General features: G+C 39.1%; 1 protein-coding gene across 1 annotated transcript; it reads left to right on the top strand.

Annotated features, from left to right (window-relative positions):
* The first annotated feature begins 302 nt into the window (after positions 1-302).
* On the top strand, positions 303-17,412 carry LOC108714107 (carboxylesterase 5A). The gene is made up of 13 exons (XM_018258010.2): positions 303-479; positions 4,687-4,885; positions 6,692-6,830; positions 7,909-8,042; positions 8,833-8,986; positions 10,186-10,299; positions 11,991-12,086; positions 13,012-13,152; positions 13,492-13,569; positions 13,923-14,070; positions 15,978-16,127; positions 16,206-16,278; positions 17,043-17,412. The coding sequence occupies exons 1-13, from the start codon at positions 419-421 to the stop codon at positions 17,224-17,226; spliced, it is 1,671 nt and encodes a 556-aa protein (XP_018113499.1). The 5' UTR covers positions 303-418; the 3' UTR covers positions 17,227-17,412.
* The last annotated feature ends 6,662 nt before the right edge of the window (positions 17,413-24,074 follow it).

Genomic DNA, 24,074 nt, shown 5'->3' with positions numbered 1-24,074 from the left:
CTTAAGCGTGACTGGAGACTTGGGTACAGAGCCCAAAATCTGGTAACTCCTGAGTCCCAACATCTACACAAGTCAATCCTCATTGCATTGTGGGTATTGTAGTCATATTAATCTTGGCAGTTGGCAAATTGTTAAATAAAAGCTATATTACCCAACATGCATTGGGAGGCACAAGCTTGGCACTATAGGGCACGAAAAAACTTTGGCTGGGGGTGGAGAAAGTGGGTGGAGGAAACTTTCCAGCAGCCAATTAGAGCTGTTGTTCTAAATCTTCTCTATCATACAAAATCAGTAACTCAAAGTTCAGTGTTCTGTATGCCTGCTCCTGTTGGGCTGCTACACCAGCATTACAAATTTCTTTCTTCATTGCATTTGGCCATTCAGCAAAGTGTTTCCTATTCGTGCTGATTTTCTACAAATGGAATCCCTGATTAAAGTTCTTCTCTTGTGCTGTGCGACCCTGGGAATCTATGGAACGGGTAAGAAATGCAGCTTGTTAATAAGAACTTGATCACAAAAGTAGATCTTTGCACTGGTCTTACATGTGTGCATTAGACAATGTGAAATGCAGAAAGGAAGAACAGCCCATTTAAAAATCAATTGAATTATGCCTTAAAGGGCAAGTCAACCCCAAAATAAAAATTTGCCCAATAAAAGAAAACACAATTCTAAGCAACTTTGCAATATACATTCATTACAATGGTTCTATGGTTTATAAGTTATTTGTATATGTATTGCTAGTGAAAGCAATGTCTGTCTGTCCCTTTCTATTCTCTGCCAGACTGTTGATATAATGTAAGACAAGGCAGCTGAATAACAGACCTGACTTTGTTGGGGAACCAAGACTTTAGCAACATTGTTAAAAAGTAACAAGCAAGAGTTGAGCAAATGCTGCTTTTAATAGCAACTTTCTTTACAAATAACTTTAAAAGCACTGAACATTTTTAATGAATGTATATTGGAAAGTTGCTTAAAATTATGTTTTCTTTTATTAGGGTTTGACTTGCCCTTTAAGTTTTCTTGTTGTGTGCACTTCGGTAATATTTTTCTTTGATTAAAAAAACATGCCATTAAAATAGGGATGCACCGATTCCAGGATGCGGCCAGGATTCAGCGTTCTTCAGCAGGATTCGGATTCGAACTAATCCTTCTGCCCGGCCAAACGGAATCCTAATTTGCATATGCAAATTAGAGGCAGGAGGAAAATCCTGTGGTTTTTTTTGTCACAAAACAAGGAAGTAAAACATGTTTCCCCTTCCCAGCCCTAATTTGCATATGCAAAGTAGGATTCGGGTTTGGTATTCGGCCGAATCTTTCGTGGATTCGGTGCAAACCTTCTTTCCTTCTAAAAGTTCCTATAGCCAGAGACAGAAATCCCATGGTCACAGAAATCACAGGTGTTACAACACACTTTGTAAATATTGCAAATCACATATTTAAATTGCAACATTCTCGATGAAAAAGTAAGAATAAATTAACAAACAAGTGAACTCTTTCAAGGTGAAGGTTGAAAGCTACTGTATAAGTCACAGGGCCCAGGGGTGGGTTGGCCCAGCAGTCCTGCTATTTTCTTTATGCAACGAATTTCCCTTTATGAGTATTGTTTTAAAACCATTTTCAGAGGACTGATCTGCCACCACTAGAATGCTAACCTGACTCCAGAAACTTGGCTGTGCAGCTTTATATTTGAATGGCCCTGGTAAGGGATCAGATAGCCAAGTAATTTGTTTGGTAATACAATCGAATGAGAGACATCTCTTTGCTGCAGGGCTAAAGGTCCCCATAGACGCGACGATTCTTCTTGCCGAACGACCGATTTTAGGGAAGCCCGACCAATCCTTCGAAATTATCGTGCGGTTAGTGGTATTCGAACGATCGTACATCTTACGATTTTTCGGCCGACATCTGTCGGGAAATTGATCGGCCAGGTCAAAAAATCTTTGTCGGCCCCAGTGCAATCTCTCTATGTTTGCAGGGCCAAGCAGGCAGCTCCCCTTTGTTTTCCTGGTAAATTGGTCTTTTTAGTTGATGGTAGATTCGTACGATCGTTCTGAGAAGATCGTGGTCTCACGATCAGGATCTGACCTTTTAAAAATCTCAACATCTATGGCCAGCTTAAGTGTCCCAGTTTGGGACAGACATCCTTTGAGATAAGATGAAAACAAAGCAATGTTTTTGGTAAAACATGTTTTCCCACTTTTTACCCCATTGATGTGGCCTATGCAAAACACCCTTCACCCATAAATGTAATTCCCATATTCACAGTTCTCTTGTATCATGGTGGAAGCACTAAATTTATTCTCTATTAAACTTGCATGAAAAAAATAAAACAGTAAAATGTCAGTAAATACGCATTCCTGCTCTCGCACTCACCAATACTAAAAGAGGTAGTTTTTTTATTATGATGCACAAATTGAAAAAGGTCAAAGCATTGCTTATTCAAGAGCATATTAAATTAACTTAAAGGTGAACTACCTATTTTCTTCCTACATGCAGACATACTGTGAAATGGACTCACACATGCAATGCGCCCCTAAGCAAAACTTTTAACAGGGTTGTTCACCTATAAACTAACTTTTAGCATGAATTAGAGAGTGATTATTAGCAGCTCTCCAGCTTGCAATGTCGGCAATCTGGTTGCTATGGTTCAAATTATCCTAGCAACCATGCATTGATTTAAATGAGAAAATGGAATATGAATAGGAGAGGGCCTGAATAGAAATACGAGTTATAGAAAGTAGCAATAACAATACATTTATATCCTTACAGACCATTCGTTTTTTTAGATGGGGTCAGTGACCCCCATTTGAAAGTTGGAAAGAGTCAGACTATGAAGGGAAATAATTCAGAAAGTATGAAAGATAAAAATGAAGGCTTATTGAAAAGTTGCTTAGAATTAATTAGCCATTCTATCAAATACTAAAAGTTGACTTAACGGTAAACAACCCCTTTAAAGCTTCTTTTTTTGTTAAAATGCGAAGAAAAAAATTAAAGTTACAAAAACACTTAGGAAAATATTTTACAAATCCCTCTCTCTTCCCTATTCTTGATTAACATGCTTATTATGCAGGCAATTATCCACTCATAAAAAGCTTAAGGTTAATGTTATATCTAGGGATGCACCGATTCCAGGATTCGGCATTTTTCAGCAGGATTCGGCCGAAACCTGCCCCAGCCGAACCGAATCAGACTCCTAATTTGCATGCAAATTAGGTGCGGGAGGGGAAATCATATGACTTTTTGTCACAAAACAAGGAAGTAAAAAATGTTTTGCCCTTCCTATCTCTAATTTGCATATGCAAATTAGGATTCATATTCGGTTCAGTATTCGGACGAATCTTTCTCAAAGGATTCAGGGGTTCGGCCGAATCCAAAATAGTGGATTCAGTGCATCCCTAGCTATATCAGGTATTTTCTCTCATAGCAGACATTTCCAAAACAACCCCTCCTATCCAATTGGAAAGCCTGACAGATCTAGTGCTGGTGCTTTTTTAGCCTGTGGATGCTCAAGTGAGCATTTTTGCAATCTTTTACATTTGTCAATCTTTTCAACTTGGTTTCATAGTCTCTTTAGAATGCTAAAGCCCAATGGATCCCTTGAGCCTTTTGTTAGTAGAATATATCTCTGGTAACCTGGAAGTGGAGGGTAGTTTATATGAACCCATTTGGAAACCACTTGAGACAGGACTCTTAGGTAGGCCCGGATTTGTGGAAAGGCTACAAAGGCCCTGGGCCTGTAGCGCCATTCTGCATCTGCACTGAAGACTAGCCAGCAGACTAGAAGCAGAGTTGGACTGGGTGGGCCAGGGCCCACCGGGGCTGCCACAACAGGGCCCGCCCACCCCCCAAGGGCCTCCCCAGTCATAGCAAACTTCCCTCCCCAGCAAACCTCTCCCCCCCCTTGTAGTGCATACCTATTTCACGCTTATCTATATGCGAATGAGCTGAAGGGGCAAGTGGGTGGGGCAAGTGGGTGGACAGGTGGAGGAGGTCAGACTGTGTGGAGAAGATCTTGGCTGGTTCGGGCCCACCAGTCTGATGCTGGCTAGAAGATCTCAACAGCTATTTGACTGTTCTGCCCTTCCAGTCCTCTCTGCTCCCTAGTAGGGAGGATTTTAAAGTTGCATACTGTAAGGAGGAGGCGGAGTTGGAGGTGGCGGTGAAAGGGGGAGAGCAGGCCTAGGGGCGCCAGTACTTTGTGTCATGTGCAGTTTACCTGTTATTTAGTATATAAACTTGTATCCTATTTCTAAATCAAGGTAGGTAAGCATGACTAAAGTTGGCCATAGACGTTACACTTACGATCTTTCCAAGAAAGATTGTTAATTTCAATACACACGTGTAGAGCAGAGTCGTCCGATATACAGTTAGAAACAAAAGAATTCTACCTGTATCTGACAATTCAGCACTGATGTCCGGGTGCCTTCAAAGGTGCCCAATCAAAATTTTCAGACCAGCCCAATCGACGAGCCGACTGATATCCAAGTCTTTTACCAATATCGGTCGATCGTCTACCACTATACACGCATTTGTACAATATTATCGGTCTATGGCCACCTTTACTAATTGGTAGTCAATACAAACAATACAATTTCCTTAAAAACTGGCTAGTTCTCTCTTACTTTAATATATGTGAGATTGTTGAAACTAATATATTATATTATTTCCTTCCTTTACTGGACCAAGAGGATGCAAGGCCACTATTGACAACAAATTTTGGGCAGCTTCTTGGAAAAACAGTGGGTGCAAAGGAAACTGACAGATTAATTCATGTTTTTATGGGCGTTCCTTTTGCTAAGCCTCCTATAGGACCATTAAGATTTCAGCATCCACAGCCACCAGAGCCATGGAGTTCTGTCAGGGAAGCTACAGAAAATCCGCCCATGTAAGTTTCTCTAGTGTTAAATAAAGAATTGTACACCCCTGTGTTTTTCTGTTTAAATTTTGCTGTACAGTGAGCCTGTTCTTTTTATAAAGATTTGTTGACCTTACATTATTAAATGGATTAAAGAGGTAGATATAAATATATGTATACCAATCTGTATAAACCAATGTTTCTTAAACTGTGAAGCTTCCTTATGAGGCTCCCCTGAAGTTGCTATGGTCTGCTCTGATGCCTTGCTCCTGCACTATTTCAGAGACAGAAGCATAACTTCAAAGGATTGTAGGCTCTGTAACTTAAGTTGGTCATAGACTCAGGGGGTTATTTACTAAACCTTGATTTTTTTTTTCCTGGTCGAATTTTTAGAGGAAAAATTACTCAAATTTTTCCAGATTTATTATACCCCAAAGCTGCACAAAGTCAGAATCCGAAAATCTGCCATCTCAAACCTGCCAAGGTCATGTAGAAGTCAATGGCAGTTCCTTTTACAAATTTACGATATTGTGATCTGCGCTGGGTTTCATCCAATAATCGAAAAAATTTGGGGTTTTTGGGCAATTACCCGAAAAAAAAATAGCAACTCAGGCTTCAAATCTGAAATATGTGTACAATTCGAGTTTTTGCTAGATTTTATTGAGTTTCTTCCCCTCCTTACTTTTTAAACTATTTTATTGATAAATAAACCCAATAAGATAAAATCCATACCTCCCAACTGTCCCATTTTCATCGCGACAGTCCCGTTTTGACACCTCAACCCGCAGTCCCAAGTTTGTACTGAAAAGTCCAGTCTTTCTCTGCACTGAACAGCCTGAAAAAGAAACAAAGTTCCTAACTTAATTTAACAGAACAGCGACCAGGTGCAACTAAGATACTTGTTAACAATTTTGAGATAAGTAAATAAGTAATTGTAACAATTTAGATAAGGAGGTCCCTTGGGAAAATTTAGACAGCTTTAGGGTAAGGACACACTGGACGATTTGTCGCCAACGTTTTTAAAAAGCAAATCGCGGCGACATATCGCTCGTTTTGTCTCTGAACAAAACCAAATGAAAGACGCCAGCTCCTGTGCCCACAGCGCGTTTGTGAATCACCTGTAGCTCCAAAACGCACTGAGACCCTTTTCCGAGCGATTTATCAGAAATAGCATGTACTTAGAAAAGCACTGAAATCTCCTAGACACGCACACACATACAGATAAGTAGCAGCAATTGTATTCAAATTACAATGCGAACGCAATGACGCAAGAACGCAAGCACGTAAAGACGCCAGGTTACAGCGGGAAGCACAAACCGTTTCCGGTTTGGGTGGAGCACGTTACTCACAGAGTAATGGGATACAAATCGCTCTGTGCCAATAGTTGCTGTGAATCGTCTGTTCAAAAAAGACGATCGTCTTGTCGCCGCGATTTACTTTTTTAAAACGTTGGCGACAAATCGTCCAGTGTGTCCTTACCCTTAAGGGCAATTCACCTTCATTAGCAAAACTGTATTAACTGAAAAAAACAATGAAATATGTTCAAACTTTCATTACCTGCCAAATTTTGAAAAATGAACATGGTAATTAGGGGGTGGCCACAGAAATGTGCGTGGTCAAAAAAATTGTCACGCTACGAGCACCAAATGTTTTTGTCCCTCTTTTCATTTCCAAAATGTTGGGAGGTATGCTAAAATATCCACTGAATTGGCAAAGTCACCAAATGAGAGGCTCTATGGTGGAATGAGAGGCTTGGGTGGAAAAATCTTAAGTACAATACACAAAAGTTATTTAGCACTTGTGTTTTTGAATAAATTACTATTTTTCACTGTCCAGGTGTTTACAAGATATAAAAGGAATGGAGCTACTTGCTGATTTTTTCAAGGCAAAATTAGATTTTCCTCCGGTTTCAGAGGATTGTTTGTACCTAAATGTCTTCACGCCGGCAGACAGAGGAGAGAACCCAGAGCTCCCCGTAAGTTTAATAGATAATTTTGTCGGGAAAGGTAATAAAAGTCATAAACAGACAAATAACATTTTACAATAAAACATAATACAGTATAATATTATTTCCCATTAGAAAGTTATAGTGTAAGTTGTATTTTCGCATAGATTAATTAATATGATCTATTTTTTTAGTACTAGTGGGTGAGATGCTTAACAGTTTCATACGTTCACAAAGCCCATATAAAATATGCACAAAGGAATATTTGCACAACAGGTTTTTTCATTCCTTGTATTGTATTCCCTTTAGATGCATCATTTTTACTAGGCATGTACTGTATTTGTTTTATTAAATTACAATTACATTTCTTTTATTGGCCAGTGCCATATTTTGTGATAAGGGGGGTCCTGGGCAAATCAGACTTGTGGGGCCCGTTATTTAGATAAAGTAGCACTTATCAGCTGATAGCCCTTTAGTTGTTGCTAAATCACAATTCACCACATCCGCCATATAGCCTCGAGCTGTTGCTTAATTATGGGAGTTGTACTTTAAAAACAACATGCAGGTAGGGTTGCCACCTTTTCCTGAAAAAAATACCAGCCTTGCTATATATTTGTCTTTTTTCCCTATTAATAATATTGGTATCAACCATCATTTTTACCGGCCAAGCCGGTAAAATACCGGCCAGGTGGCAACCCTACATGCAGGGTGCGTAACACTTGTATGTTTATACAACAACAACAGGAATGACCCCTGTATCAAGGCAATCTTCAGACTATGTTGGGAGGCATGATCCTTTACAAAATAGTGTGCAGTTTGTCTTTGCACTTTAAAAAACTGGATTGCACTGAGGGGCCTACACCACTGATATCTGGCCATCGATTGCACAAGTTTAATACGGTCCTTGCCCCTTCGTCTGTTATCCTTGTCATTGTGATCCCAGGGGCAAATGATTGAATCAGTCCGATACCGCCCACTGCAAATATGGCCTCTGTATACGCAACTTTGGAGTGCCCTTGAGATCTATTTGTTTGTTGTTCCAGTTCACTGAAAATATGCAAGGGAGATGTGTTCAACTTAAGTTCATTAACCTTCCTATTTTGTACAGGTCATGGTGTTCATACATGGAGGAGGACTTACCATGGGAGGAGCAGGCATGTTTGAAGGCTCTGCTTTAAGTGCCTATGAAAATGTTGTAGTGGTGTCAATACAGTACAGACTTGGCATTATGGGATTCTTTAGGTAAAATATAATAATGATAAAATAATTTTTACCCCCCTGCAGTTGTATTGGCCCTATCATATAATACTGGATATTCCAGGCATTTAGGCCACAGATTCTTAAACATGGACATATGAAACTAGCTGTCAGAAAGTTTTAGATAGAATAGATTTGGGAAAGCAAACAAACTTAGAAATTAGATTTGTTCCCAGGGTTTAGGATGGGGCCCTGTTCTTTTCCTTAGTTACTAATAATCTGGAAAACAATATAGCACCTTTAGCAGATATACACAGCTATGTAGAATCTTAATAAAGAGAATTTTACAAAAAAGACAGAAGAGGTGGTTTGGGAAGTGCAGTTGTAAAATGGGCACATAAATAATCACATTCCGTTTTTATAAATATAGATAACATTCAGTTTAAGCAAATGCTAGGCAATCCAAGGGAACCTAGGAATAAAAGTAGACAAAAGACTAAACACCAGTGGAATAAAATCCCATCTAGAATAAAAGGGTTTGTAAATGTATAACAAATTAGTCTTTTCTGCTGCTTGAAACAGACAGAATCTTAACTTGAATTTAATGTTTTAATATATAAAATACCAGAAAATCATACTGGTACCAGTTTAGAGACGAACACCTAAACATATCTATGAGTTTCATAGACCTGTGTCCTTTTTGAAGCTCAACTATTATGTACTGCTAATAGTGATTTTTGGTAATTTTAACTATATACATACAGAGACGCTTTATTTAACTGACAAGTTAACAGACTTCTCAGAGATTCATAATCCTTTACCTTTGCTCTCTCAGTACTGGTGATAAAGAAGCACGTGGGAACTATGGCTTTCTGGATCAGGTTGCAGCTTTAAGATGGGTTCGTGATAATATTAAGGATTTTGGAGGAGACCCACAGTCAGTTACAATTTTTGGGGAATCTGCAGGTGCATTGAGTGTTTCTGCACAGGTGAGGATTATTTTTTTTATAAAATCCTAAAGAATTTGTGGCCCTTCTCTGCACCCCAAGCGCTGCAAGCTCAGCAGCAGTAATTTAACCAGTGTCCATGTATATTGCATTATTGAAATATCAATTGCAATGTTAGCAGTTTTGTCACATGACGACCCTAAACCAATGAAGGAGTTAGCACAACCAAACCTCTAATTAGTTGATTGGGGCAGGTGATTACGTAAATGGGGTGTGACAGGGGCAGGTAACATCTAAGGGAGCCAGAGCAGTGACACAATGGACAGCTATAGAAGGTGGATTGGGAAGAGAAAAGGCAAGATTTGGACAGGTTGAGGGCTTTAGGTAGGAGAGCCAGGGGCTACGTTTAAGGAAGTTTCAGATTTACTGGCCCACAATTTGTATTACCGGTCCTGGCCTGGGCGTTTTAACGGCTAGCCTGTAAAATACCAGCCATGTGGCAACCCTAATGCGCCGTGTGGCATTAGGCTATTATTCTATACTTAGAGTAATTCCTTACAAATTAGGATACTTTGTAATAATAATAATAAATAACTTTCACTGGACTGTAGAACTCTCAACTGTCACCATGTTGGTGCCACAATAAAATCAATAAAGGAAAAACATATAACCTCAAACATTCTGGGGCAGATTTATCAAAAGTCGAGGTGAATTTTCAAATGAAAAGAATTTGAAAATTCGGATTACGAAATGTATCATGTACTGTCTCTTTAAAAATTTGACGTCGCCCATTTGCCATCGAAAACCTGCAGAATTGCTGTTTTAGCCTATGGGGGACCTCCTAGAACCCATTTGGAGTCAATTGGTGGACTTTGAAAAATTGAAGTTTTTTTTTGGGATTCGTTATTCCGCTATTCCTTCGATTCGTACAATTCGAATTAGATCGGAAACTGACCTATTCAACCAAAAAAAAAACTTCAACTTCATTTCGGTTGGTCTTTTTGAATTCAAATTTCGATGTTCTTTCAATTCTAAATTTGACCCTCGATAAAAATGCCCCTCTGTGTCTGCATCTCTGTAATGGAAGTATATTTCAAGCAGTGAGCAGGATGCAACTGCCCCTAGCATATTTTGCTGACGTACACCTAATAAAGGGATACAGACGTGTTTTTAATTGCCTGCTTAATTTTTTTTTTTTTTTAACTCTCAGAAACACAAAGTCATTTTAAATTTGCTTTCAGGTATTGTCCCCACTTTCTAAGGGATTGTTCCACAGAGCCATATCTGAGAGTGGAGTTGCAATACTTCCTGGTTTGATGGCCAATAAAACTGAAAAGATTCTACCTATTCTCCATGTAAGTCAAATTCTTTGATACATTGTGCTAAGCAAAAATAAACAGGACAAGTTCAACTCTTCATATTGCTGAGTTCATGGCCCTGCAAACCTCCATTCACATTAAAAATATTTCAAAATAAATTGTCATATAGGAACAGCTTGTTAATGTTGCTTGAATGGCCATAAGCTAAATGCAAAGATGCATTAAATGGATGAAATCACACGTTGTGAGACCACGTTGTGGTACCAAATATTTAGAGAATTTATTTGGGATGGCAACAGACATTATATTTACATAATAACTATATCTTGGGGAAATGCATCCCTCCAATGAAGAGAAAACGAAAATTGGGATAGCTAGTATTTATGGTACACCATTAGTGTAGAGATGGCTTGTAGACAGGCAGTTTCTTACAGAGAAGATACTGTTTTGTGGTTATTGATGAGTGGTACACAAGGAGAATAATCAGATTTGTAATAAAGCCAGAGATATAATATAGAAGGTGTAAAAGAATGAACCATTTAATGCATTTTCTGTGATAATGAATTGAATGGAAAGGCACAAGTACAGAAGACAAAAATACAGTGTCGGACTGGGACACCAGGGGCCCACCCAAAAACCTTAGACCAGGGGCTCACTCTCAGTACTAATATTCTTGATCTCCTCAATCAACCTCTATTCTCGTAGTCTGTTCTCTTTATACTATAATCAATGATTCTATCTATTTAGCCTCTTTTTTCTAATAGAAATAGGGAAAGGCCATGAAATAGGCCAAAAGTTTAGCAGCACTGACACTTGGGCCCACCGGGAGTTTTCCTGGTATCCCGGTGGGACAGTCCGACACTGCAAAAATACCTGCCTGCAAGTACAGAATCTTGCACTTCTGCAGTAAAGAAAGAATGAAAAGAAGAAAATGCAAGGGACTTCTCAGAGAAGATGTTTACAGTATTTGAATGTGGAGAGAATATGTGTGTGTGCCAGAGCCTTGGCAATACACAGGGATTGGAATGTCCACATTTTCATGTTTTTTAAGTGAAAATCAACAGTGCTAACAGGTTGGGTGGAAAGATTTTATGATGTAGTATAACATCAAAGCAGAATGCTTCTGACACCATTTATACAATGTTCTAGTCAATAGCAAGTGAGAAGACAGAGTAAAGAAATTGCAACAAACTGAAAAATATTGCATTTTAAGACTGCAAATTGTCCTCCAGCAGCACCAGTAGGTGCCTTTGTTTGGACTTCCTCTTAGTTATCATAGTTGTCAGCTCGGTTTAAGTGCAAGTTGCTATCAATGGCAAATCCTGGCATTAGCATTGGGTAATGCTACAGGAGGGCTGATCTAGGCTTGCGGAAAAATGCAGGCCAAGAATCAGTCCCTACCTAACCTTTCCCTTCCCTGCTTGCCCGGACAAGGCTCACTGGACCTTGTAGTTTTTAATTGCGTTGCACCAACACCACCCCTAATCTGTTGAGAAGGACCCCCCATACTCTCCAATGAAGACAGTAGAATACCAATCAAAAGAAGGGGTAAGCTAGTAACCTTGAGGAACACTACATTCTCTGTGTACATTAAAAGAAGTAATATATTTAAGCATCATCATTAGAGGAGTAGACCCGTATATGTGTATGTATGTGTATATATATATATATATATATATGTCTAATATGTTAACTATAAATTAAAATATTCATCTTTTTCTTTGAAGCTGGTCGCTAACATATCCTCTTGCAATGTATCGAGCATGGCAGACTGTCTAAAAAAGAAAACAGAAGATGAGATTGTTGCGATTTCTGCAGCGATGGTATGGGAAATTATATGTTTTACCATGTCAGTATAAAACGTCCGTATTATCAATAATGTTATGTAACTAGATATTTTTTTGTATATTTCGTTTAAAAAGTCTCACACAAGGGTCATGGAAGTAATGAAAGGTGTGGGATGGGTACAGAGGACAGATAAGTTGATTGCTGGAGTTTATAGATTTTGATGATGAAACTATAGAACCAGCAGGGGAAGAATGTTTGTTTTTCTAAAGAGCAAAACTATATTATAAAAAGGAAACCGTCATCATACAATTACCCCCCTTTTTAATAGTTGTAATGTATCGTTTTTTTACACAAACTTTAAATATACCGTAGATTCTTAACGTATGTTGAGAAGCTTGCAATTTCAGCATCTTTGATTGCTAGGGAACAGCTTTCCCTAGCAACTAGGCAGTGGGGTGAATGAGAGACTGGAAGATGAATAAGAGAGGGACTGAAAAGAAGCAAAACAATAATATTTTAGAGTTTAGACTAAACCGTGCAATACAATTCTGACTGCCAGGGTTAGTGACCCACATTGGAAAGCTGGTAGACAGAAAACAAAAGTCAACAATGCAAAACAACAAAAAAGAAACACTGAAGACCAATTGAAAAGTTGCTAAGAACAAGAAGTTTAATTAAAGGTGAACTACCCCTTTACTCCTGCCAGGTTTTTCATATGTTTTTTTATTTTTTTATTATTTGTTATGTCGACGGCATATCCCTGCTATAAAGCAAGATAAGGTTGCTGTTTGTAACCAGAAAAAATTATATAATAATTATTGTGTTATTGTTTTCTGTTCTACCCAATTTTTTTAAGTTAGTGGAAATGACTGCACAGCCATGCTTGGTAAAAAGGTGTTGATTCGCTTATCCCTATTAAACTGAAGTTCACTTAATAAGTTTTAGATCTTGTTTTAACAGAAATTTGTAGGCTTTCCTGTTGTTGTCGATGGGGTGTTCCTTCCCAAACCTGCTGAAGAGATCTTAGCTAGCAAGGAGAGCAATCCAGTTCCTTTTTTGATTGGTGTTAATAATCATGAATTTGGTTGGATACTGCCATTGGTAGGTGCCTTTTTGTTATTAATCTCCTGAATGTTAAAAAAAAAAAACAAGAAAAAAACAAAAAGCATATTTTTATGAAATAATTCTATATTTTTTCTTGCAGGGCTATAGTAAGTATTTGTGAAGAATGTAAATAGCTGAGCCATTTTTAACCTCATATCCTAACAATTGTACTGAACCCACACCTGCATCATTATGCTACCTTGAGTTTTACACTATAATGTATATCTATATTTTAAAAATAATTGTAATGTTTTTGCTGACAGCATTTTAGTCAGTCTGTGAAAATGACATAATTATGTAACAGTCCAGTGATTCATACTGTGATTTTGTGGACAGGCACTTAATATCAGTGGATATAGGGAAGGAATGGAGAAGAAAGACATTCAGTCAATACTCGTTGCTCTTCCTTATTTGGTAAGATCATATTTTCTGATGCATGGATATGTCTATTATATCAAAGTAAAAATACAAAAAGTATGATAATGAAATGCCTTCCTTCTGGCATCTCAGAATAATAATACAAATGCATAGACTAAAATATAATTATTACTGAACAGAAGATTTTTATAATCATCAAATTCCACACATGACCCTTTTCCCACTACATGTAGACCGAGTGGAGTTTCTTTTGAGTGGTTTCTTTGAATTATCCTACCCAAACGTTTGCAGATAAGTAATAACCCTCCCATTTTTACCATTAGGTATGGGGCTCTAATTTACTTAATAAAGCAGCATGGCCTAAGTTTTTTTTATCTACTTTCTAACAGCATTCATTTAAAAGTGTTGTTCCTTTCATCATGGAGGAGTACTTTGGCGACACAAATGATCCAAAAGAACTAAGAAACAATTTCCTAGACCTAATTGGGGACATTATATTTGTCATACCTGCCCTAAGAACAGCTAAATATCACAGAGGTAAGTGAATTTGCCATTCAATTATAATACACAAGAGACGTGAATATCCTGTAAATTATATCCATATAAACAGTGCTTAGTGATGTCATCAGTTATAATCTGAATTTAGTGATGTCATATCTGTCACATAACTAACTATAACTTGGATGTTCCATGACCTGTATAAAAGCCCTATGTTTTTATATGGTCATGGACCTTCTCAGTATCATATATTGCATATAGTCTGGCTTATTGACATGGGTGTCCAAGGGGGGGGGGCAAGGGTTTTTGCCCCTGGAGCAGGTCAAAAGAAATTATGGGGTTTAAAATGGCTGCAACTTGACTGGGTACATCTCTCCTGATAACACTGAAGGTCTCTATGCAGCTGTTGCAGTGCCTGGTCACATATTGCTGTGTGTGTTTGAGAGAAGAGAGGGGGAATATGGCTCTGGTTCATGTGCAGGGAGGAGGGGGACCTGTGGCAGCTGCACCAAGGGAATCCACCAAATCCCAGTCCAAGCTAACTAATTCTGTTGGGGGAAGGTTTTATTCTTTGTCTAAAATACTTCCTATAAATTCTCTTATGTTCAGGATCAGTCTCCCCATTCATTGGCACCTTGGTTCATTGCTCTCTCTCAATATTAACTATTTATTAACCATCAAATATCTTTATATACATCAACTAGTGTCTAGTCAGCCTTCTACATACACTTTTTTTAAACGGACCAAGGGGACAGAAGATCAGCGCACTCGAGGTGGTTTGTGTTACACCGGAAATTTGACCTTCCCACCATCATAAAAATTCAGATCCAGGGGTAAAAAAAATCTAGAGAAGCTCCAGACACCCTGGCCCCAGTTCCAAGGCCTATGATCTACTGTAAAGTCCATATATTGGACTTTTGCACTTTTACGTGGCTGCTTGCTTTTGGTGTATCAGGCCTTAACATTGTAAAGAAGGACATTTTATCCAGGGCACCTGTATAACACCTGAACTGCCCCTCATATAACAGTGTAACAAACTGTAACCCACAGCACCTTAATACCCCTCTGAATTGTGTCTGTATGTTACCCTCCCATTTAGACTAGTAGGGTCCTCTAGCCTTTTGTTTCCTTGACACTGAGCACTTATTCTGTATTGTAATTATATTTTTTATATTTATGTGAATTGTATTTCTAATAATGCACTTATTGTTACTTTTTATTCCAATGACCCCTTGTTTGCTACTACTAATTTATTGTTTTGCTGTACAGTGCTTTGCCCTCAAGGAGCGCTTTACAAATAAAAATATACATACATATATACATACATTTACCTCCCTATTATGCGTTATTATAAAAACACCTCTGACCTTCTACGGAGAGTTTTCAAATTTTATGGTTCAACAGTAGCATGAGGGATGTGAGTGGGACTTTTTTTTTGAGGCAAAATGTATATATGATGATTTAGGGGACCTCTGGCTATAATGGGTTCTAAGGTGGAACTGTTGGGTAGAATGCAGCAGAGGGAAGGTATTTAGACTGTGTGTTATAGCAGAGAATTACTGAGTTATTTAGGCATAGTTTTTCCATAGAGTTCCTTAGCTAGTTCCTGTATGCAGGATTAATCTAGAAAAACAGGTTCCTTCTGGTTGAATAGTTTTCCCCATCCTGTAAAATTTTCTGTGGATATTCTTGCTTAAAAAGTGTGTGTTTGCTTTAAATACAGACATTTGTCATACTAAACACATTCTGAGAAAATGAATAAAGTTCAGAAATACTGTTAAAAGCTGTTGTGGTTTCGGAAAGCTGAGGCTCAGCAATATTTTGGCATTCTGTGAGTTTGTTAATGGCTGTTACTCCATTTTTTTTTAGATATACCAATGAATTGTTTGGTGATCTTTTATTGTAACCTGCATCCTGAATTAACACTCCTATTTGTTGCCCGCTAGATTCTGGGCATCCTGTTTATTTCTATGAATTTCAGCACCGCCCTTCAATGTTTGACGACACAAAAGATGATTTTGTTAAAGCCGATCACGGGGATGAACTTTTCTTTGTTGTTGGTGGTCCGTTTCTGAAAAGTGGCATTATTTTCAAAAGTAAGACTTTTCTGTTTAGTTTGGTGTTAGAGCTGTATGTTTCATCTCCATAATTAACACAAGTTTTGTCTTCACAAGGTAATGGAACAGAGGAAGAGAAAATCCTCAGCAAAACAATAATGAAATATTGGGCTAACTTCGCTAGAAATGGGTAAGGCATCTTTTCACAAATATTATCCATTATATTAAAACCTATTTAATTCAAACTTTACAATCTGGTTACAATTCCAAGTTATGGAGCAAAATAACGTTTACTTATATAGTATTCTGTGTTTGGTCACAAAATAAACTTTATGGGCTAAGATACAATGGAGAAGAATTCACTTACATTTCACTACAGATGTAGAGGCTGTGCTAAGGATAGGCAAGAGGAAAGAGTGTACCCAGTCATTTAAACCCACGTGCCTCTTATTGAAATACATAAATAATAGCTGATTCCTTTACTCAGCAGTTATTTAAATTCTTCCCTTATGTTCCTACACACCTCTACTTCACACACCCAACCCTATGTTCTCGTCTCATGGAATGTTGCTGGCTCAACTTCTAGGTAATTTCAGTCCTGGGAACACTCAGCAAACATGCCATTTTATGTGTTCTCTTTATTTCAGCACCATCCCGATCTAAGCATTAGCACAATGCAATCTATCTTATCTATATGCAGAAAATAAATAAATCATTGAGGTGGAAGGTTGCTCAGTTTAACAGCCCAGTCTGCTTTTTCCTAGAAATAGGATTTTTGAATCATATGAGGATTGGAGAATACTATTAAAAAATAGTTGGTGGTGCTACTTTTATCTTGATTCCATTTTAAACTGCTATAGTTCTGTTTTTTCATTGTGTCCTCTGGAATTGTATTAATCTAAAGTATAGGCTACGCAGAATCATTCACTTTGCTCCCTGTCTTGTCATTTGCAGTGATCCCAATGGGCTTGGTTTGGCCGAATGGCCAAAATATGATGAAGATGAAGACTATCTGGAAATTAACTTGACACAGGAATCATCTCAAAGACTAAAGGAAGGGAGATTTAAATTTTGGACAGTCACCCTTCCTGATAAAATCAAAGAGATGATGGAAGAAAAAGAACATGCAGAGCAATAAATAGGATTAAGTGCTGTGCAAGTACTGTGGTACTGCCCTGGTATTACCCCATTCCTCTACAGCTACACATTATCTTATAGCAAATCCCCACATGGTGGCACTGATGCAATTGCTTCAGACTGAGCCAATCTACATCTCCTAACTAATAAGAATGTTATGTACTGCTAATAAAAGGGTGCTTATGAATCGGGTGCTTTAGAATGCATTTCACTGACCATAATCATTGCCTTTACAGTATAATTATTACTTTTGGCCAACACAAGGGATAGCCAATGGGAGTCACTCCAGCAGTTGATGAACTACAATAATGTGCTATTTAGGTTTGTGAGGGATGTTTAGAGTTATCAATCTGCAACAGCTCCAGGTTCACTTGTACCTACACCTGTCCAGCACTTCTCTAACAGCAACACTATTCAAGCCTACTATAGCTCTGGCAACAAAAGCAAATATTCAGCAGTAACTAGGTGATAATATGTTTATTGATGTGATTGATTTGTAAACAAGAGTGAAACAACAGTTTTAACATAGTTGTTTCCAGATAATTTTGTGTATCAAAGTGCATTGAGGATTATTTTAGCTTTGCATTAGTTACAATCATACATATTGTGATTTAAGGACAGTCACTGCTTCCATCATTCTGGTGCAAGGCATTGTACAAGTGATTAACCCACATTAATTCAGATCATTTTTAACTGTACTGTGTTCTGATAGGGTTCCCGAGAATCTTGTTTTAAATAAGAAAGGCATTTTTTAAAGGGGCGATTCACATATTAATTATGTTCTAGAAAAGCTAATTATAAGCCTCTTTTTTTTTAAATGTTTTGCCTTCTTCTTCTAATTCTTTGTAGCCTTCAAATGGGGTCACTGACCCCATCTACAAATGCTACAGATATATTTTTGTTGCTACTTTTTATTAATCATCTTTCAGGCCTCTCCTATTCATATTATTCGAATCAATGGGCAATGTGGACCTTAGCAGCCGGATGGCTGAAATTGCAAACTGGAGAGCTGCTGAATAAAAAACCTAAATAACACAAAAACCACAAATAATAAAAAATGAAAACCAATGGTAAATTATTTCAGAATAATCACTCTCTACATAACTAAAAGTTAAGTTAAAGGTGAACAACCCCTTAAATGTGGTTCACCCAGATGTAGAAAAAAAACCACAGGAAAGTAGTTTCCTATCAACAGACATATTCCTGTTTCTTGAAGAAACTAAGGGGCAGACTTAATAAAGGAAGAGGTGACTAACGCCGGAGACGATTCGCCAGCGTTACCGCTTTCACGCACTTTGCCGATTTATTAACGGCGCAGGCGCAACTTCGCTAGTGAAAGAGACAGACACTAAGGGGCACATTTACAAAGCTCAAGTGAAGGATTCGAATTAAAAAAACTTTGAATTTCGAAGTGTTTTTTGGGCTACTTCGACCATCGAATGGGCTACTTCGACCTTCGACTACGACTTCGACTACGAATCGAACGATTCGAACTAAAAATCGTTTGACTATTCGACCATCGAAGTACTGTCTCTTTAAGAAAAACTTCGACCCCCTAGTTCGGCAGCTAAAAGCTACCGAACTCCATGTTAGCCTATGGGGAAGGTCCCCATAGGCTTGCCTGAGTTTTTTTTGATCGAAGGATATTCCTTCGATCGTTGGATTAAAATCCTTCGAATCGTTCGTAGGATTTGCGCTAAATCGTTCGACTTCGATATTCGAAGTCGAACGATTTTAGTTCCTAATCGAATATCGAGGGTTAATTAACCCTCGATATTCGACTCTTGATGAATCGGCCCCTAACAGTCATTCACATTCTATCGCCAGGCGAATTTTCACTCTGTCGAATGGACGTTACTCCGCAAATTCACTAAGATGCGGATTTTACTAAACGTTACCTCTATCGCCAGTGGGCTGGTGAAGGGCATTATAACAACTCCATTTTATCTATTAAGGTTCCCTGGACTTGTGTAATGTATTTTCTGCAACATATAAACCATTAAACTATATAATTTCCCACCGTATGAAAATTTGCCTGAGCGAAGGCCTCTAACGGAGTTGCCCTTGGCGTAATTGAATGCTAGTGCATCTTCGCTTTGATTGCTGAAGTAACGCTGGTGAAAACTCACCAGTGTTCGGTGCCCTGGATGCAACTTTGCATTTCAGTAAATTAGAGGCACATTTACTGAGGGTCGAATATCGAGGGTTAATTAACCCTCGATATTCGACCATCGAAGTAAAATCCTTCGACTTCGAATATCGAAGTTGAAGGATTTACCGCAAATACTTTGATCGAACGATCGAAGGAAAAATCGTTCCAATCGAACGTTTCGAAGGATTTTAATCCATCGATCAAAGGATTTTCAAAAAAACTTAGAAAGCTTATGGGGAAGGTCCCCATAGGCTAACATTGTAGCTCGGTAGGTTTAAAGTGCCGAAGTAGGTAGTCGAAGTTTTTTTTAAAGAGACAGTACTTCGACTATCGAATGGTCGAATGGTCGAATAGTCAAACGATTTTTAGTTCGAATCGTTCGATTAAAAGTCGTAGTCGAAGGTCGAAGTAGCCTATTCATGGTCGAAGTACCCAAAAAAAACCTTCGAAATTCAAAGTTTTTTTACCTCGAATCCTTCACTCGAACTTAGTAAATGTGCCCCTTAGTGTTGTCTGAGCGAATTTTCACCTGGCGAAATGTTGTGATGGCTGTGAAAGTCGTTGCTGGTGAATTTTCTCCGCTTAGTAAATTTACCCCTAAGCATCTTAATGACAGGCACACAGGTTCATGTATAAGCATTTGCACGTCCAACTCAAGACCCACATGCAGCAAGAAATGGCACATACAGTATTAGATCAGCACCAGCTATACCACAAATGACAGATGGGAGGGGGACACCTATTTAACTGAAGGAAAGATAAGACAAAATTAGCTTAAACTGATCAACTAAACAGAGCAGTTTTTTATCACTATTGATAATGATACAAAATAGTGATAATTAATCCTTCTTTATGCAAAAAAAAAGCTAACTCAAAAAGACTCAATGCAGCAGGTGCCTACAATGGAAATAACTTGAGTTGGGTGCCACTGTCTTTGATATTAAAGTGCAGAAGAGAGTTCTATACAAACATTAATAAATGTGGTATATGCACAGGATGTGGAATGGAGAATTGTCCACGCTGGGCCCAACTTTATTGAATGCCAAAAAAGTAGATTTTAATAGTGGTCACTACACTGTGCATGCAAACTGTTTGTGGGCCATGCTTTTTAAAGACCGGTGATTGGTTTTAAGGAGTATGCATTGTAGTTAGCAGCAGAGTATAAAGTGAAGAACTTTTACACTAAGGGCACTCATTGCACTTCTGAACATTTCACCATTAGGACATGGAGGAGTTTCTAGCAATTTAATTATTATCAGCTAACATATTCCACGTGCGCATCACAGAGATTACATATCATCCACAACAGTCCACTGCCCCAGTGGGAATCTCTGGTCCCAATCACATTCACGCACACTGTGGGGGGGTATTTATCAAAGGTCAAATATTAGAGTTTTTATGTACCTCGAATTAACTCACAAATTGAATGGTTTCTTAGTAAAGAAAGCCCTCGAATGGAAAAAACTTGATTCAGCGAGTTCCAGTTGCAAAACTCTAATTAATAATTTCAGTGGGAAAAAACTCAAATAGATTGAATTGATTGAGGTTTCAGGCAAAACCCTCTGAAAAAACCCCAAACATGATGAAGGTTATGAACATCTTCAAATGGTTCAAGGGACCTTTGACTCCTACATAACCTTGACAGGTTGTTTTTTTTTAACCTGAAAATGTGACTTTTGAACTTCCAAAAAAAACTTGAATTTTCATGGAAAACACAACTCGAACCTTAATATATAACCCCCCCTGTGTGTCAACTTTAGCAGGAGCCAGTTAACCTGTCTGTATGTTTATTGAGTGTGGGAGTAAGCCAGAGGAAACTCAAGCAAGAAGCTGGGCATTTTTTTAAAGGAGAAGGAAAGGCTAAAATTAAGTAAGCTTTATCAGAAAGGTCTATATAAATACACCAGTAAATCCTCAAAGTAATGCTGCTCTTAGTCCTCTGTCAAAAGAAACACAGCATTTCCTTCCTTTTATTGTGTACACATGGGCTTCTGTATCAGACTTCTTGTCTTCAGCATAAACCTCCAGGGCAGGGCTTGAGTATGCTCAGTTTGCTCCTCTCCCCCTCCCTCCTCCTATCCCTGCTGTAATCTGAGCCCAGAGCTGTAAGTGAGCAGGGAGAGACTCAGGCAGGAAGTGATGTCATACCAAGCTTATATGACAGCTTCTATCCTAAACAAACAGTGACAGTATCTAGAGCTGTTTACTCAGGTATGGTAAAGCATTCTGCAGAATAAATATAGCATTCTAGCTTGCACTATTGGCGCTAATCTGTTGGCAATAAACCGTCTTGGAGCTTTCCTTCTCCTTTAAGTGAATTTAAGGAGATGGAGGAAATCATTTACAAAAGTGTCATAAGTACAAAACAAAAACACAGTGGGTATCTGGTAGCCTTAAAAAAAGGTGAAATATCTCATTTGCACCACAAAAAATCTTCACTTTAGTGACATCATTCAAATAAACTTTTTCATTTTGCCCAAGAAATTCTGATGAAAAAAAAATGAGGTTCAAAAATCTCAGAACTGTTGGTTACACAAAGATAGCATAGCACAGAAGGGATCACTGAAAAAATGTATGCATTTGTTGGTTAAAGGAAAAAAATAATCCCTTTTTTGACATGGGTTTATTCAGTTGGTCTTATGTAAAAAGTTACACCAGCACTATCTTTCAGAACTTTCAGAAATATACATTTATTTTTTACACAGACACATCTGATTCTATGGATCGAAAGGAAATCATAATTGTCTGTGACTGCGTGCTTGCTGGTACCAGTCACACCAGTGTCGGACTGGGACACCAGGGGCCCACCAAAAAACCTTAGACCGGGGGCCCTTCAGACTAGGGGTCCACTCTCACTACTATTTTTATCCTCTCCTCACTCAACCTCTATTCTCCTAGTCTCTTTTCTTTACATACTATGATCTATTATTCCATCTATTAAGCCTTTTTTCTCATAGAAATAAAAAATGACCATGACATAGGCACTTACTGACATAGGCTGCTTTAGGAATCTCGGAGCTTCCTCTGCCTTGTACTGCATATTTTATAGTGAAAGATAGACAGACAGACTGAGAAAGTCTGTTTCTGAGAGTGAATTAGTTCCCTACTATTTTTTGAACTTTGTATATTTTATATCTGTGTTGCGTCAACCTCCTGTCCCCGCTCTCAGCCGCAGTAACCAGAACCAAGAGCCTGGAGTCTGCTACATTGTTAATGCACGGCAGTTCACGATAGTGCGTAGGCGCTAACAAAAACACTTCCGGAGGGGGGTTGGGGGGCCCGGCTGCACGGTCTGTACCCAGGCCCGACGTGCCATAGTTCCGTTACTGGTGGCTCTGTTAAAATGCATGTGTGCAAACTCACACACTCCTTGCACCCTGAAAAGAAACTGCCTGAGGATGCTTCCTCTGATGATCTATGGTTGGTATTGTCACACATTAAATCAGGCGCATGTCCAGTGAGAGAACGTATGGTCAGCATGGTGACAGGTTATGAGTAGCTACATGAATGTTCTGGTAGCTGCTGGAACTGTAAAGGAGTCATGCATGGAACATTGAGGGCTAGATTACAGGAATGGAATGGACATAAGTAAATGGAAAGGGAGAAAGTGGTGCATTGCACATGGGGACAGAGGAAAGGATGGCAGCTATGCAGAAAGGAACAGCAAAAGAGACATGGGGCATATGGGGAAATAAAAACATTCCGCATTGGAAACTAAGGAATGAAACAACATTACATGAAAAACTAAAAGATGGGGGGTGTGGCTAACCGGGCAACTGTGCAGACGCACTTCTCTGGAGCCCGCATCACAGCTCGCCAACGGGGCCCATACTGCCGGCGCACTTCACCTGACGTCTCCAAACCCACTCTCAACGAGTAGGGGAAGGTGACCACTATGGGCAGAGCCCGCTCCTGAGGCGCTAAGACCAGTGCCGGCCGAGCGGCGATTCCGGCCTAGCCCCTCGCCGGAGCCGAGGCCTAAATTTGCGGGGCCGCCTGGAGACGCGGCGGGACCGAGAGGGAAGCCGTGAAGTGAACGGACCTGAGGTGCTTGAGGGGGCCATTCAGGGAGTCCTCCAAGGGGTGAGTACCTCTGCCCCAGAGGGTACTTGGCTTACATCACCCACAACAAACTAAGGCTCCTGCAGGACTTTTCAAGGCCCTGGGAAAGAGAGGTGCGTCACGAAGGCCTCACCTAGTTAACTGCAGTGAAGCAGAGATCCACCCTTGCTGCCTGGGGTTGTAAGAGCCGATATTGCCCCTGCATTTCTAAGCAGCTTAAAGCCAAGCATATGTATCCTACCCTATGCTGCTACCACACGGCAGATTATTTTAGGAGCCGCAAGTACTCTGCCCCAGGTGGATGGTCCTGCTGGCCTAATCGGCTGTCCCCAAGGTCTGGGTCTGACTGCACCCCTCCATGGATATATAAAAATAACCCTTTGCTAGAGATCATCTTGCTAAGTGGATAATTACTATACTAATATGGGTAAATACGGCAAATCGAAAGAGGGCTCCAAAGACATTTCGAAACAGCATAAAATGACAGAGTCTCAGAAATTCCTAAAGAAGTTTCTAGCCCCAGCAGAACAAGAACGGGCACGAGTAGAAACAGAAAGGCTGGAACAAGCTGAGGGAGAGGACCAGGCCTCTGATGATGACTCTACGATTTCAGAAAGCAATGCGTATGCTCTTTT

Source organism: Xenopus laevis, chromosome 4L (assembly GCF_017654675.1).
Source record: "Xenopus laevis strain J_2021 chromosome 4L, Xenopus_laevis_v10.1, whole genome shotgun sequence".
Taxonomy (NCBI): Eukaryota; Metazoa; Chordata; class Amphibia; order Anura; family Pipidae; genus Xenopus; species Xenopus laevis.
The sequence above is the reverse complement of the archived record's forward strand: the minus strand, read 5'-3'. Positions and strand labels throughout refer to the sequence as shown.

What these genes read in the sequence shown, in the direction of transcription:
- LOC108714107 (XM_018258010.2), top strand. Translation starts at nt 419, where the DNA reads ATGGAATCCCTGATTAAAGTTCTTCTCTTGTGCTGTGCGACCCTGGGA. An exon ending in AGATTCTACCTATTCTCCAT is followed by an intron (nt 10,300 to 11,990) that starts GTAAGTCAAATT and finishes TTTTCTTTGAAG; the next exon opens with CTGGTCGCTAACATATCCTC. An exon ending in TCGTTGCTCTTCCTTATTTG is followed by an intron (nt 13,570 to 13,922) that starts GTAAGATCATAT and finishes ACTTTCTAACAG; the next exon opens with CATTCATTTAAAAGTGTTGT.